The sequence below is a fragment of the Crinia signifera genome, chromosome 3 (genome assembly GCF_055691185.1).
Source record: "Crinia signifera chromosome 3, ASM5569118v1, whole genome shotgun sequence".
Classification (NCBI taxonomy): Eukaryota; Metazoa; Chordata; class Amphibia; order Anura; family Myobatrachidae; genus Crinia; species Crinia signifera.
The window spans coordinates 269060433-269076087 of NC_139219.1; the positions used below are offsets into that span (position 1 = coordinate 269060433).

The following is a 15655-nucleotide window of genomic DNA, read 5'->3' on the forward strand; positions in this document are numbered from 1 at the left end:
GGCCCAAATCATGTTGGATCTGAACAGACTGCAATGCCCAATCCAAACCAGATTAAATCCACTGGATCCGAATAAGGCATGTTTATAAATGCTCACAGAAACCACACATGGTTCAAATGTATGAACAGGACACGGTCATGTCCTAAAGGAATCAGTCAAACCCTGTCCAATTTGGTCTCCAGCAGGTACTGCCAAGCTAGTCACTGATTCTGCTGCTCATCAAATGTTAGGCTTGGGTGGAGTCACACATGCTTGAAGGACTAGGTGGGGTAAGACCATGCAGCAGTCTTTATTTTTTTTTCATTGATGACAACCATGAGGCTTTATAAGAATTCCAGCAATAATTCTTCAGTTATTTCCCTCTTCTCTGAGGTAACAAAATGACAAAAGTCCCATGTCAACTATGACCTTCCAGTATGCACCGCACCACACCGCCAACCATACAGACTTTCCATGGAAAATTTCTGTCACTGGAGAAGAGGGATATGACCCTTTATAGGAATAAACAAAATGTATATGAACCCCTTAAAGTGAGAAGGATAGCGGTCATGCACTACTGTCCTGCAATTGTGCCTCTGTATTCATGAGATACGGGGAGCATTAATGCCTATTCGTGTTTGTCATCTCTCAACCCAAAAATTCTCTGCTGGATCAGAGGAAAGCAGGGTCGTGCAGAGTCTACTAATATGCCGTGACTGATGGAATGATCATGGCCCTTATTCAGATCTGATCGCAGTAAAAAAAATGGTCTCAAACTGGGCAAAACCATGTGCACTGCAGGTGGGGCAGATGTAACATGTGCAGAGAGTTAAATTTGGGTGGGGTGTAATGAAACAGAAATCTAAATTGCAGTGTAAAAATAATGCAGCCGGTATTTACCCTGTACAGGAACAAAATAACTCACCCAAATCTAACTCTCCCTATACATGTTACATCTGCCCCACCTGCAGTGCACATGGTTTTGCCCATTTTGAGAACAAATTTGTACTGCGATCAGATCTGAATAAGGGTCCGTGTGTATGGAGCTTTTAACACATCGCTGTACATAAGCCGCTTGTATTTTCCCTAGCTACAAATCCATAATCATTCTAGAGGTGTTTCTTTTGCATCCTCGCTTATTCATAGCTGGTGGAGCTCATATTGATGTGCTGAAACACGTACCTGCTGAAACAGTCGCCTAAGTGTGCACAGCTCTCTCTGAACGCTGACACTAGTTCCTCTTTCTCCGCAGAGTCCGCCAAGTCTGGGTCCATTAAAGCTGCCTTTAGCAGCAGGTGAGCTTCGCTTAGAAGGTGAATGGTGCCATGTGTTTTCATAGTCTCGTATATCCGGCTATACTCTACCTAGTGACAAGAGTAGAAAGGCTTGTGACCACATTGGGGTAAGCCATCATAGAGGCGCTGCAATTTTTATGTAGCTTTTTATGTAGCGTTGTTTAATAATTCATTTCGCAGAAATATAGAACCATTTCAGACTACACCAATATCTAGATTGTTAAATATTACTTTGAAACTGTATATAAGAGTATAGGAATTCACTGGATCACTGGACAGAAATACAGAACTGCAAAAAATCTGCACATGAGATTTTAGAAAAAGTCTACTCAGAAGGTGGCGAAACCCCACTATAATAAACCACATGGTAATTCTGGAATGGCTTTCAAGGGTCTGCCATCATTTTCAAAAGCTTTGGGGGTTATTCAGACCTGATCGCACGGCTGCAAATTTGCAGGCTGGGTGCTAATCAAACGACATGCGTACAGATTGTAGTATGCATACGTGAGGCTGTCCTGCTATAAAATCCTGCTACTTTTTTTTATTGCTGGCCATAGACAAGTTGATTGACAGAAAGCTGGCATTTGGGGGTGGTAACCGGCTGTTTTCTGGGAGTGTAAGGGAAAACGCAGGTGTGCCCAGGCATTTGAAAGGCAGTCGTGTGATGTCAGCTCAGGCCCCGATCAGCCTGTTTCTGTCACAGCTGCCCAGTCCTGGGCTATGCACAGACTGCGCACACTGCAAAAATCATTAGATGCTGAGTAAGTTGTGAACGGAATTGCAGCTATACGCTGATCGGCGTCATTTTCTCAAGCCAAACACAGCCTAGTACAGCAATTTACAGGCTGGCACTAAAAACGTTTTACTAAAAACTAGAATGTTCGCACTATTAAAAAAAAAAAAAATACCTCTAGTGTAGATTTTAAAATTCATAATAAATGTTATTACAACGAAAGTACAGAAATGTTCTTTTAACACAGTTAATGGTTTCATTATTTGGTTCTGGCAGACCTCAGATTACCTCAATGGCAGGTATTCAATGCTGTGGGCGAGCGGCAACAGCGAGCAGAGCTTCCTGCTCGCTGTCACCACTCACCCTGTCAGTATTCAACGAAGCCCCCTCATACGTCAATTTCCCCTCACTCCATTATTTGAGCGAGGGGGAATTGGCGTATGCGGCTCCAGAAGCAGCGAGACCCACAGCTAAATACAGCGAGTTTTCTGCATTAGCTGCGGGTCTCGCTGTTTTGGGGAATTCTCACCGTACTGTGACGGCGAGGATTTCCCCAGAACGTTGAATAGAGCGAGCGGCCGGCGCGGGGGTTAAACAGCGAGGATCGCTGGTTTTCTGCAATCCTTGCTGTTTAACCCCCTTGCCGGCTGCATTGAATACCTGCCTTTGTATCCAGCTTATTCTCAGAGCAAGCCCATGTGGCTGTAAGTTATTTTTAAATGGACTGCCCATTAAAATGAAAAGAATACTTGCAGGCACTGCTAGGTATGTTGTTGTTGGCACTAAATGACACAGCAAATATAGTAAAATATATTACTTCTTTATGTCAAAGCACTTCGGTGTATATTTAGTATAATATACGTCGTAGTAAAGGGGAGTACCATTTCTTTGTAGAGCTGGACAGCAGGTGTAGTGCTCACAATGTAGAGATTCCAGCTAGATTCTGTCTCAGCTGCGGCTTTGTTCTTTACACTGCCCAACTTTCTTATACTACAAGAAAAGAAAGGGGGGGGGGGGGGGGGGGAGGATCAGCAAAATAGAAATAAAAGTAAAACACTGCATATATCGACTCTAGGAAATAGGTGTGGCATGTTAGGTCTACATTGATCAAGTCGACATGATAATTTTGACATGGTTAAAATGTTGAAATGCTTAGAATGTTGATCATGACCATACGGTTATACATCACATCTACAAGGAGGCCATGTGGACATTATAACATTTCCTTACATCCCTGGTGGACCAGCGGTCACTCACATGGTACCTGTGGTAGCAGGTAAGTCGTGATTGTCATGCGAGCAGCAGTTCCAGCACACACCGCATTCCAGTAAGTATTTTACCCCAATGCCAAACCACAACCCCATCTCCCCCAAGCCAAAAAGTGAAAGTGAAAAACTTACGATGATCTTTTGTCATTTTTTCCTTTCTCCGTCATACATTCAATATCTGCTTTTGTCAAGATGATTATGTAGTTGTTAAAGTGCTGGATAGCTTTGAGTCCTATAAACAACTGCATTCTCAGTGTGCAGACATCAAGGGACACAGGTGGGCAAGTCTGGCAAAAGAGAGAAGTCAATGCTAAACAATTTGCGGATCTCTAACATTTGTAGAATCTTCTGAAATAAAAAAGAAGCCTACACAAAGGCGCACTTCGGGAGGGAATACAGTGGTTTAGAGTTTAGTATTAAATGTTCTGTCATCCATCTGATTAGTACTGTAAATGAAATGAACACATGGTTAACAGTCTTGTAATCCCTATACAAAGTATCTGCCTATGTTTCGATAAATAATATTACTGGCTACCATCACTGATCCAACTTCTAGTGTATTACATCTATTTATATATGATTGATAGATTAACAAAAAAAAACATAAAGATGGCAAACAATCACTCATTCTAGATCAGCTCCTTATCTGTACACTTTCTCTGTGTGTACACACACACACACAAACACACACACACACACACACACACACACACACACATATACATATAGACACACATATAAATAAATATGAGTTGTATGCCACAACAGTCTCATTGGCTGAGTGACCATTAAACACTTAAGTCTGATTTGCCACCAGCTGCTTCATACACATTGTTCGCCACAGTTTCCACGACAGCCGGCTACCAGTGGTGAAACATGCAGCTCGATCTCAGGCAGGGGGTGCTAGTGGGGAAACGCATGACTGACATATCCATAGCGGTTATGGTATAGGGAGCTGACAGTGTCTAGTTTAACCATCACTAGGTTGACCACTAAATGGTCGACAGTGACTAGGTCGACACCTGAAAATAGTCAGCAATAGTCAGCTTGCTGAAAAGAACCAGCAAGGTGGAAACGGCAAGTGATGGGGAGGCAGTTGTATACTCTGAGCTATCGCCACTGCTCGCTGTCCTAGCTCGCCGTCAGAGCATTGAATACCGCAGATTGTTGACCCAGGGACCGGATTCCATCCATAGCATGGTTTCATTTTTTGCAAGTCAGTGGAGTCAGTTTGGCCAATGCAAACACATGTCAATAGCAGCTTCTATAGGAGAACCACTCACCAGATAAGCAGATACTAGTAATCAATTACTAGCTCTATATGTTATTAACAACACATTGTGACGTATCATATAATGTCATGCATATGGAAATAAACGACTAGAAATCGTGTTTGTCCCTGAAAAGTAAAACTGTCTATAAATGATCATATGACTTCCAATTACAGAAATCTAATCAGTCAATTACATGTCCTTGGCAAGAAAACAGTAGGAGGCCCTTATTATACTGAAGGAGCCCTGCAGTCAGACAAAATTCTTACAACATTAAGTGAAGGAGAAGTGGAGGAAATGGATAGATCACTGTACTTACATTTTACACACTCAATATTGTATAAACCTAAACTCCACAATCCCCTACTTGTCTTTCAATTTATACAATGTTTTAGCCCCTCTAGACATACAAGGTTCAGTGAGAGACTGCTGTAATTGGTCATTTGACGAAAACTTGGACGGTGTAATGGTTAGTATTACTGCCTCACAGTCCTGAGGTCATGGGTTCGATTACCACCATGGCCCTAACTGTGCAGCGTTTGTATATTCCCCTCGTGCTTGCTTGTGTTTCCTCCCATAATCCAAAAATATATACTGGTATAGATTATTTGGCTCCCAACAAATATTAACCCTAGAATGTCTGTGTGCATGTACATTTGGTAGGGGATATAGAATGTGAACTCCACTGGAGCAGGGGCTGATGTGAATGTTCAAATATTCTCTATAAAGAGCTGCGGAATATGTGTGAGTGATAAAAATAGCATATTAATTAATTTGCCAAAAAATATGAATTTTTGGCAAAAAAAGATGGCTGCTGGTAGTAGAGTTGCACAGAACCTGTCAGCGCATTAATTCCAGGCACCTCCTTCTAGGAGACATATTGAGGCTCGATGTGCTCAATGTCATGATCTAATCTTGCTTAGCAGAAATGCTGTACATGCCTAAATAATGTAATTCCATGTATTTATGTTTTGTTATTACTAATTGCAAGTAATGGTAAAACACAGACGGTCAGAGTATGATCAGACAGTAGCTGATATCAGACTACGCACACCATGCCATACTGTACATACAAACACATATATAAAACTCTTGATGCCAACTACAACCCTAACTATACTGAGGAAACCCTGCTATCCATCTTACCCATACTCGACCCCAGTGGACACCACTTTGTGTGTCTGTGTGAGGCCACATAAATCTCTGCACTTAAGGAGATACCACACTACCTGATTCCACAATTATTTTGAGAGCTTTATAGACTCCTGGTAGAAGTCGATGGCCTGGACCAGATATACCAAGTTATGTGTAACTGAAGGAAATATAAGGTAACCCAATTCCCACTTTTAAACAATTACAGTCTGTAACCTGTAAAAAAAAAAAAAACACCTAAAGTCTTAAGGTGCCCATACACGTTCCGATCCTGCCGCTGCGATGTGTGTTATGAGATGAGTGCTCCCGCGTCATCTCATCGCACAGTACAAAAAGTATGTGCTGCTCTTACTTTTTGTACTGTCTTTTTATCGCATCGCATTGCATGCACAAGGCATGTAATGCGATACATTGCTATTTAAGCTCAAAATGCACGGCAGGATCAGAACGTGTATGGGCACCTGTAGAGGCATTTGATCTCGTTGATGTCTGTTAACTCTAGAATTCTTCTGTAAGTGACTATATAAATACTTCAGATGAACAAAACACCCACTGCATTGATTACTTGTTATGCTGTGTACACACTGGGCGATTCCCGCATCCGCCGATATAGTGGGAGAACGATATAGAGCATGCACACTGACCGATACGGACAGAGACTGCATAGGACATAAATCTGATATAGAGAAGACAAGTCACAGGGAGCTAGGTGAGGAGCTGCTCGGGTGTCCTGCTGTTATACTATCCCCATTAGCTCCCTAGGGGAACATAATGGCAGCTAGACAGTGACATATGGTGTTCACATGAGGACATTTTTAGCTCTACCCCCTGGGGCACTACACACTGAAACCAATTGGCATAAGGTATCTCCTGTATTCTGCCTGGCACAGACTGTACTGTATTCATCTTGGGGTCAATGGGCCAGATGTATTAAGCTTCAAAAAAGTGATAATGTGGAGAGTGATAAACCACCAGCCAATCAGCTCCTATCTGCCATGTTACAGGCTGGTTTTGAACAATGACAGGAAGGAGCTGATTGGCTGGCTGTTTATCACTCTCCACTTTATCACTTTTTGAAGCTTAATACATCTGGCCCTAAAGGCCCCCATACACTGGATCCGACTTGTCCTTAAGACAAGTTGGACCAGTTTGCCCTTGAAAGACCACCAGTAGCTCTCCAGGAGGCTGCTTACGATTTGGCACTTGATGTGCCAAATTATACATGCAATAAATCGCATGCGATTTATTGCATGTATATCCCTGGGGAGCTGGCAGCGCCGGGGGGGGGGGGGGGGGGCAGGCACGGGGGTCCGTGGGGTGGGCAGCGACGTCCCTGCAGCATGTGGCTGATATTCAGCCAATCAGCATCCGGCCAGTGTTTTCAAATTCAGCAGTGCTTCCCACGCCGCCTCCCGGCAAATAGCGCTACTCAGTTCCCATCTGCAGCAACGAACCCACTGACTTAATGCCCAGCGCCGCAGGGACCCCGCTGCCCGCCCCGCACGGACATCACTTCCCAGCCGCCGCTGCCCGCTCCCAGCTGGCTAGACCGCATCCCCTGCTGCACGGGATGGAGGTCCCAGGATGGGTGGTCGGACAGGCAGCAGTTCGACCACCTGCTCGGGTCCAATGCACACAGGACCGTAAATCGGACCTGAGGGGACATCACACCGAAACGATTTAGGCCCATTTCACGGCCCGATTCATCGCAATTGGCTCGTGAATGGGCACCTTTAGTGTTTTCTTTTTTTGTTCTATGGGGACAATGCCATTGTTTGTTTTATTTTCGTGGGGATCAATGTAATAATTATTTTCATGTGAGGTGTCTTCTTCACCAGGTGGGGTAAGTGCCAACATGTAAGGGCAAATGTATTTTACTTTTGTTCCCTGGGGGAACAGTGTGTTTTTCCCTGTGTGGGATCAGATGGTGTGCAAGTAAAAAAAATCTTCTTTGGAGTGCCGTTAGTTGAAAAATCACTGTCATTGCCCAGCGTGTATGCTGACAAGATGATGGGGAAATCGCTGGGCTGAAAAACGCTCAGTGCTTACACACCGAGAGATTGCTCCCGTTTTAGCAATATTCCCCAGGGTGGACGACTTTCCATAGCAGGACTCTATGGAAAGCTGTCCACACTCTCGCTCACCTGCTGGTAATACCAGCAGATGAGCAGCCAGGCCAGTGATGATATGGGAGCATACATCAGCGCTCATCGCCACCCCGTACACACTGGGCGGCTTTCAAGCTGAAAGCAGCTCAGACGAGTTTAGACTGTAACAGTACAGTTATAAGATAAGCCAAGAAACAAATATTTTTTTAATGCTAAGTTACAATATCTGTCAATTCTAATTAAGCGACACCTGACATATGATTATCCAGTGGGGGGAAAAAAAAAAATGTACTCAATAAATATGGCAGCATTATTTAAAGAGCTCATGAGATTAAAGCAGCTATTCACAGATGCCCTACCCTCATAGTGGTGTCCATATATGGGTCTTCCTCCCGAGCTGCTGCTGCGCTGCACCGCACTGTGAAACACTGCAGGTTGTTACTGGAAAGCCAGGAGAGAAAAAAAGGTTAGGGGGTATCCAATTAGCTGTGCTATTTTTTGACATTGAAAAAATGGGCATTTAACACGATATTTGGCTGGTGGTTATTTCCTGGGCAAAATATGACCCATATTCACCTGAGAACACGTAGTGCCCACGATAAGCCGCAAACCTATGTGTAGTCATTGCAGGATTTTTTTTACGTACTGGGATATGGTTTTGCCTGCTTCAAATACCCAATAACAGTCAGCATTGGGGCTAAATATATGACGATATAGTCAACATCGGATCGGCATTGGATGCAGATCGCAAGGGTTTTAACCGTTGCGATCCCGATCCGATCCCGATGCGGGTTCACGTATCGGAAGCCAGAAAGTCTTGGCTGCCTTGTCTATATAGTGCAGATCTGCACTATATAGTCAAGATTGGATGCAAATCGGATGTGCCTTAAGATCCTATCCACGATCCTATCGTGGATAGGATCTTAAGGCACATCTGACAGTGTGTACACACCATTAGAGTGAATTATTGTGTATAAGTAGCTGGCAGTGGACTTTGGAGTGATGCAACTAATGGCATTGATAATTACATAGGCTAAAAAAAATGTTTATGCAATAGCCCAAATAAAATATGTACTATTCATTGTAACAATTTAACAAAATATAGAAACATTCCTTGTTTCAATTTCAAAAACAAAATGTAAATTCTAAGTAAAATTCCCTGCTGTATCCAGTCCTGGCAGAAATATAGGAAATTATAAATGTAACATAAAATCTAACAGAACTAAGGGGAAGATTTATTAAGCTTGGAGAAGAGATAAACTGGAGATAAAGCGGAGAAAAGGTAAAAGGAGATAAAGCACCAGCCAATCAACTTCCAACTGTCTTTTTCAAACACAGCTGATTGGCTGGTGCTTTATCTCCTTTTACCTTTTCTCCGCTTTATCTCCAGTTTATCTCTTCTCCAAGCTTAATAAATCTGCTCCTGACTTCCTTTATTTCTATGTTCTTTCAGTCTCTGTGGGACCCATGGACCCTGAAAAGGAAATCAATAGTAACCTTTTCACCAATAACCATATACCATACAGTTACTGTTATGGTTCATAGAATTCACAAGATAATATTTGGGGCCCTCCATACCAAAGGACTTCATAGTTCAGGTGACCATGACGACATCATCATTATAAAATTATTCTGAACCTCCTTCCCTCCACTCACTTTTAAAACATTACTATAGGTTAGTATTAGTGGTATTTGCTGGTCAGTGGTATAAATGTATGGAAGCAGATGCTAACTACTCCGTCACATGACTAATACTCAGCAGAACCAAATCTGAACACGTTACAGAGAGTAAAGTACCTGGTGATGACATGCAGGAACTGTGGAGTGAGAACTGCCTGCTGAGACCGCTCAGGATACTGATACACCGATATCAGCTCCACCACATTCACCAACGTGTACAAATAGCCAGCATTTGGCATGGAGAAGAAACAGAACAGGCTCAGCAATTCCTTTTCTGTACTTCTACTTCTGGAGTCTGCAACAATACAGTTTTCTATTTCAATAAGTAAGAACAGAAAGCATATGGACTGCTATTGGCCTTGCGATGACTTAGTAAAGTGTTTGTACTAAATATAGGGACTTCTAAACATAATTTATGCCAATCAATTAGTATTCAATTGAATCAGTTGTAGACCAATAGAAGCGCATAGGGAGAAATCGGATTGTAAGCGAGAGAGGGAGTGTCTCACTATAGGCAATGCAACAGACAGGACAGTAAAGTAACTTCTATATTACTGAGTGTTTATCAATTCTGAATTCTTCAACAATTGAAGTAGATGTAGTGAACCAAATGCTTATTACAAAGTGGGTTCTGTGTACAGAGCCATTTACATAAATGTGATTACACAGAAATGGAATGTACTAAAGCTGGGTACACATATATACAATCCCTGTTTTCTTGCGACCGTTCAACCGACCATAGACACGACAGACCGTCCACAAACAACAGCTTTTGACACGATATATATATATAAACATAATTATCATAATGGGCTGGGTTAAGGGCATACCAAAACAAAGAGGCGTGATTACAGAACCTAAACAAAAGTCAGGGTACGTGTCTACAGTCAGCCGGCAGGGTGACTATGGACAGATACGGCAAACTGCTATAAAAAGACGGGGGAAAGCGTCTACAGTCAGCCAGCAGGGTGACTATGGACAGATACGGCAAACTGCTATAAAGACCGGGGAAAGCGTCTACAGTCAGCCACAGGGTGACTATGGACAGATACAGCAAACTGCTATAAAGACGGGGTACGCGACTACAGTCAGTTTGCAGTATCTGTCCATAGTCACCCTGCCGGCTGACTGCAGTCGCGTACCCCGTCTTTACAGCAGCGTGACATGGGACAGATACAGCGACCTGTAAAGGTGGGGTGCATGTATATTATGATTATTTATTTAAATATACATGGGGAGAGGTGAACGCTTCTTGTGCTGTAGTAGAGATCATGCAGCTATGGAACGCCCACATGGGCGTTCCAGCTTTGGCAGTATAATCGCAAGAACGGCCAGCATATCCATCGAACGTGTGTACACACTGCATTTTTGTTCCGATATGGGTCTGTCCTGTCGGATGAATATTAAACAGCACTGAACCTTCGACCGACCGAGTATGCACGGACAAGACCGTTTATCGATCGTACAGAGGGAGTCGGAACAGCGTACACACCTATACAAATCGAACGGCCGTTCGTCCCAGAACGGAAGAACAGCCCGACGATTGTATATATGTGTGTACCCAGCTTAAGTTCCAGAAGGCCATTTAACAACTGATATGAAGGCCAATGTGTATTAGGTTTTATAATATAATCAGCACAGTAAAGCACACGCACGTAGTGCACAGACACACCATGAGGAGGAGTCAATGGAAAAATAACATTTTACTTTACCCATCTTATACAATGGCAGTAGCTGCAGAGAATGTAATCTTGTGCTTTCAACACTGAAACCATCTGTTAAGTCTGGTGCAAACCTCCTACAGAGCACAAAAAGGCATTTACAGTACTGCAATCATTACAAAGAGACAGACTTAGTAGCATTAAGGGGCATATTTGCTAATTAATCAGTTTCAGATCAGTAATCAGATTCATTTTTAAAACAAAAGTAAGCCATAGGTGACTACAGGGCAACGCCATCCGGAGATGGAATTATTCTATCATGGACAGGTAACGAAACACTTTGCATTATGGAGCTTGCTAAATCCAGCAGCACTAAATAGTGTTCATTCTAGCACCCGCTATCTTTGAAAACCCATGCAGTTCCTCTTCCCTGCCTGGGATGTCACTGTCTGCTGTGTTGTTTCTAGCACAGGTCTGGTTTGCATATCAGTGCTGATATACAGACCACACTGTGCTAAAAGCACTACAGCAGACAGCAACATCCCAGGCAGGGAAGAGGAACTGCATGGGTTTTCAAAGATAGCTGGGTGCTAGAATGAACACTACTAAATGTGTATGGGAAAGGAGAGACTACAGGAAATATTGGAGATATCTGCAGCCATTTCTCCATACTATATCTGGGAGATACTTAATATTTGCGGGTAGCCACTAAAACCACCATGGACGGTTTGTCGACAGTTCATCATGTCCACTGATCATCCTGGTAGACAGGATGAATATTGATATGGTCACTATTTACATGCTACGTTCTGACTCTCATGTCAACAAAGTTATACCATGCAAATGTACAGTAATTAAACAAAAAATCTGCCAAGCTAATGTGAGTTTGATTATGAAAGCAAGTGTCTGATTGGACATGGTAGCTAAACCCCAAGCCCCTATGATTTATTTCTATTCACTGTAAAATGGGACTTACCTGTACAACATGTAATTTACAAAGAAAGGACTTTGCGTATCGGGAGACAACCCTGTTGACTCTGGGGTTACTATAATGCTGTAGGGTTTACACTCTTCACCAACAAGTTCTACAGGCCTATCGCACATGACAAAATCCTCACACTCTAATGGATGAGTGGACGTCAATGTAAGAGCATCTTTACTACCTAAAAAGTTTAAAGGAAGTAGGTTTTATACAATTTTAAATTAAAAAATGAATTTTTAACATACAGATTTATAAAAAGTATTGACCAACTTATGCTGGGGAGACATATAGCGGCTAAGAACGGAACCAGATTGGCTGGAAGGAGCCTGTGCAGAGCCTACTATACAGCCACCCACAAATACATGGTGGGGCCGCAAAAGCCTGGTCCAACCGCAGAATGTTGTAGTTAGACAGGACGACAGGATTTCATGGCGCATACAAATATTTAAATGTATTTGTCAAACACTGCGGCTGAGCTGCACTGTGTTCCCCTTGAAATCCAGTCGGAGGTGCCTGGATCCTGTTCTGCAGGATCTGGCCACAACACTATGTGTGACCCCAGGGGACCCACTTGGCCGTGTGGCCGTAGCCTTACAAGAAATCAGCCTACTTCAAATGCTTTGTTTTTAAAGATAACTACACAAATTCATGAATTTGTTACTGTATGTTCTGAAATTCTGCCCATTCTGTTTTTGGCTGCCATTTGTTCCGAGCATAGCGCCTAGGTATGCACTTAAGCTGGACAATTCCTTAGCAACCCAAGTCTCGGGCTCAATGAGCCTTGGACTGACCAAAATTCTCTTTTTCTAAATGAGGGCAGAAATGGGGCCCAAATCAGTGTCTTGCCTAGGACCCTATGGCATCTTAATATGGCTCTGTAGCCTCTGGAAGAAAAAAATATCTATATCACTAGCATTGCATGAATGGAGGTTAGAAACCAGGCACTATTTGTGGAAATTAACCAGTCATGTGCACAAATACTTTAGTACGGCCATGTTTTCTCCAACACCTATTTTTAGCGAGTAAGGAGAAATTTATATTTTGAAACTGAGGCCGGATTCCAATTAGTTATGAAAATGTAGTTAGTTACCACGATTGAACTTTTCGCAGCCTATGCATGAATAGTTCCGCAAAAAAACAGCTGAACGTAGCTATGCGTGCGTCCGCCTCCAAGTAGGGAAATCTGCCAAACTCCCAAAAAAGCCAAACTGTTATAGGAAAACACTAAGGGGGTTATTCCGGTTGATTCGCAAGGCCAAGTCCACCAAACCCCACCCGGCGAATGTCCGGCCGCCCGCTCCCCCTCGCAGAGCGGGTTCGTCTGCATAGGCTGCGAATGGATGTTTAGCTTAAATATCCATTCGCATGCTTCGGGGAAACCCACATCTTTCGATGGTCGCCGACCATCGAAAGATGTGGAAGGTACATGCATATAAAAGTGACTTCCAAGTCACTTCCATATGAGTGCACGCTAGGATGGATATGGGTGGGCAGCAGACATCTGGTGAGGTCAGCTGCTTGACCCCCACATCCCCATCACGGCCTCATTACCATGAGAACGCCCAGCGTTCCCATATGGTAATGGGGCTGCCCGGCGCACCCCGCCCTTCTCTGCCCCCTGCTCGCCATGTAGGGTGCGTGCACACGGCGAACCGAATGCGATTTCGGTATGGTAGCGTACGTAGGAAAAGTGGGCGCCCTGCTAGGAAACAAGTATCAAAAATTCTTAAAAATACAAAAAATATACTCGTGACATGCTGCTGGTGTCCCGGAGAGCACTGTGCCTAGGCAGGGCACTGAGATTACGGAGCTGTGCAAGTACTGGTGGCCTTCTCTCCTGCAGGAACATCTGACGGCACTGCTGTGTTGCCAGGTGATAAACATTATGCCATGTGGTTTTTAGCCCATAGTGGGAGTAATTGGTACGACTCATAAACAATTACCAATTTTACGTGCAAACATATATGTTTAATAAAAGATATTGCACCATGAACGCTCCTTCCACTTTTTCTTGTAGTAGCCATCTTTGCCAGAGTGGGGAGCAGCAGTCCTAATGGATGTGGGAACCCGATACTGTTAGCACTAACCTCAGCTGGCGCCGAGATTGTGGTAGATTGTCTGGTTATATGGACTTCTAACTAAACTGAAGCCAAAGACTAGCGCACCTGTACCAAACAGAAACGATATATAAAATGTGTTACCTTTTTCTGGGAATGTTTGTAGAGCTGTCAGATTTGTGGGTCTAGTAAGGGATCCTTTCAGGGGCTCAGAGGCCATCCTAAACACAAAGACTTCCAGATCACTCAAGACACCAACATATCCAGCGCAGAAAGACACCTGTGCAGGTACAATTCCAACAATATGAATAATCAGGGATCTGTCAAAATCTAGCACAGATGCATCACCGATGGAAAAGTACTTTAAGCGGAAGAGCATCAGCTTGTTCTTGCAGCCAACCAGGAGGTCTCCCCGCACAGGACAGCAAGAGAGACAGAGAGGGTTTTCAGAGATCGGCATTTCTATGATTTCCATTTGGTCTTTTGAGACTGCAGTTTGGAGAGAGTCTAACTGGAGGCCAACCATCCGCACACTGACCCGGGAACTCCCGGTAGACTGACTTCTGCAGTTCACATATGTCCGCAGAGACGAGATATTGTTTTTCTCCTCAATGGTAACCAAATAGTCTCCTGTGTGGTAAATAGGAGATTGAGATAATGTTAGATTAAATAAAGTCATATTATACTTAACCCTAAAGGTGCCCATACATGGTACAATTATTGTATACAATTTATACTAGATCGTATAGCATCACATCAGTTTTGCAATGCAAATGAGATGCAATCTAGTACAAAAAGTATGTGCAGCACAAGTTTAGATGTGTCTATGAAATTCAATAAACACAATTATGGGTACTCTTAACCTAGCACAGCGCCCATCGCGGGCATTGAATGCACTTAAAAATCGGGTGCGACGCGACCGACGCCCGCGATTTCCCATAGGGAACAATGTTAAATTTCTCAATTGACCCGATTTTTACATAGGAAACAATGTTAAATGGCCCACAGAGGCCAAATAGGCACCCTAAAGTGTGAAATGGCCCCCACAATTGTTAACACCACCCCACGATCAACGTGAACCCGAAGCGTGGCGAGCGCAGCGAGCCCGCGAGGGGCAGCGGTACGCGACCTACAAACTTTTCATACCCCCACTATCCACGTCGGCGTGGAGTTGAGAATAGAATAGTGTGGCGAGCGCAGCGAGCCACCGAGCCCGAAGCGTTGCGAGCGCAGCGAGCCCCGCGAGGGGACGCGGATACCTGTGAAGCCCGCGAAGGGACGCGTTTACCTGTAAAGGTATCCGCGTCCGCTCGCCACGCTTCGGGCTCGGTGGCTCGCTCCGCTCGCCACACTATTCTATTCTCAACTCCACGCCGACGTGGATAGTGGGGGTATGAAAAGGTCGTAGGACGCGTACCGCCGCCCCTCGCAGGCTCACTGCGCTCGCCACGCTTCGGGTTGACGTTGAT

The 15655-nt window shown here is 43.9% G+C and overlaps 1 protein-coding gene across 1 annotated transcript in view; it reads right to left on the reverse strand.

The window, feature by feature from the left end:
* The window catches only part of HPS3 (HPS3 biogenesis of lysosomal organelles complex 2 subunit 1), a 36361-nt gene that overhangs the window by 16269 nt on the left and 4437 nt on the right, over positions 1-15655 (reverse strand). Inside the window, exons 3-10 of the mRNA XM_083178032.1 lie at positions 14331-14816; positions 12124-12310; positions 11199-11284; positions 9604-9781; positions 8166-8247; positions 3408-3562; positions 2889-2997; positions 1162-1343 (exon numbers count right to left, since the gene is read on the reverse strand). Of these exons, the coding sequence (XP_083034158.1) occupies positions 1162-1343; positions 2889-2997; positions 3408-3562; positions 8166-8247; positions 9604-9781; positions 11199-11284; positions 12124-12310; positions 14331-14816 (1465 nt within the window). The remainder of the gene's footprint in view (positions 1-1161; positions 1344-2888; positions 2998-3407; positions 3563-8165; positions 8248-9603; positions 9782-11198; positions 11285-12123; positions 12311-14330; positions 14817-15655) is intronic.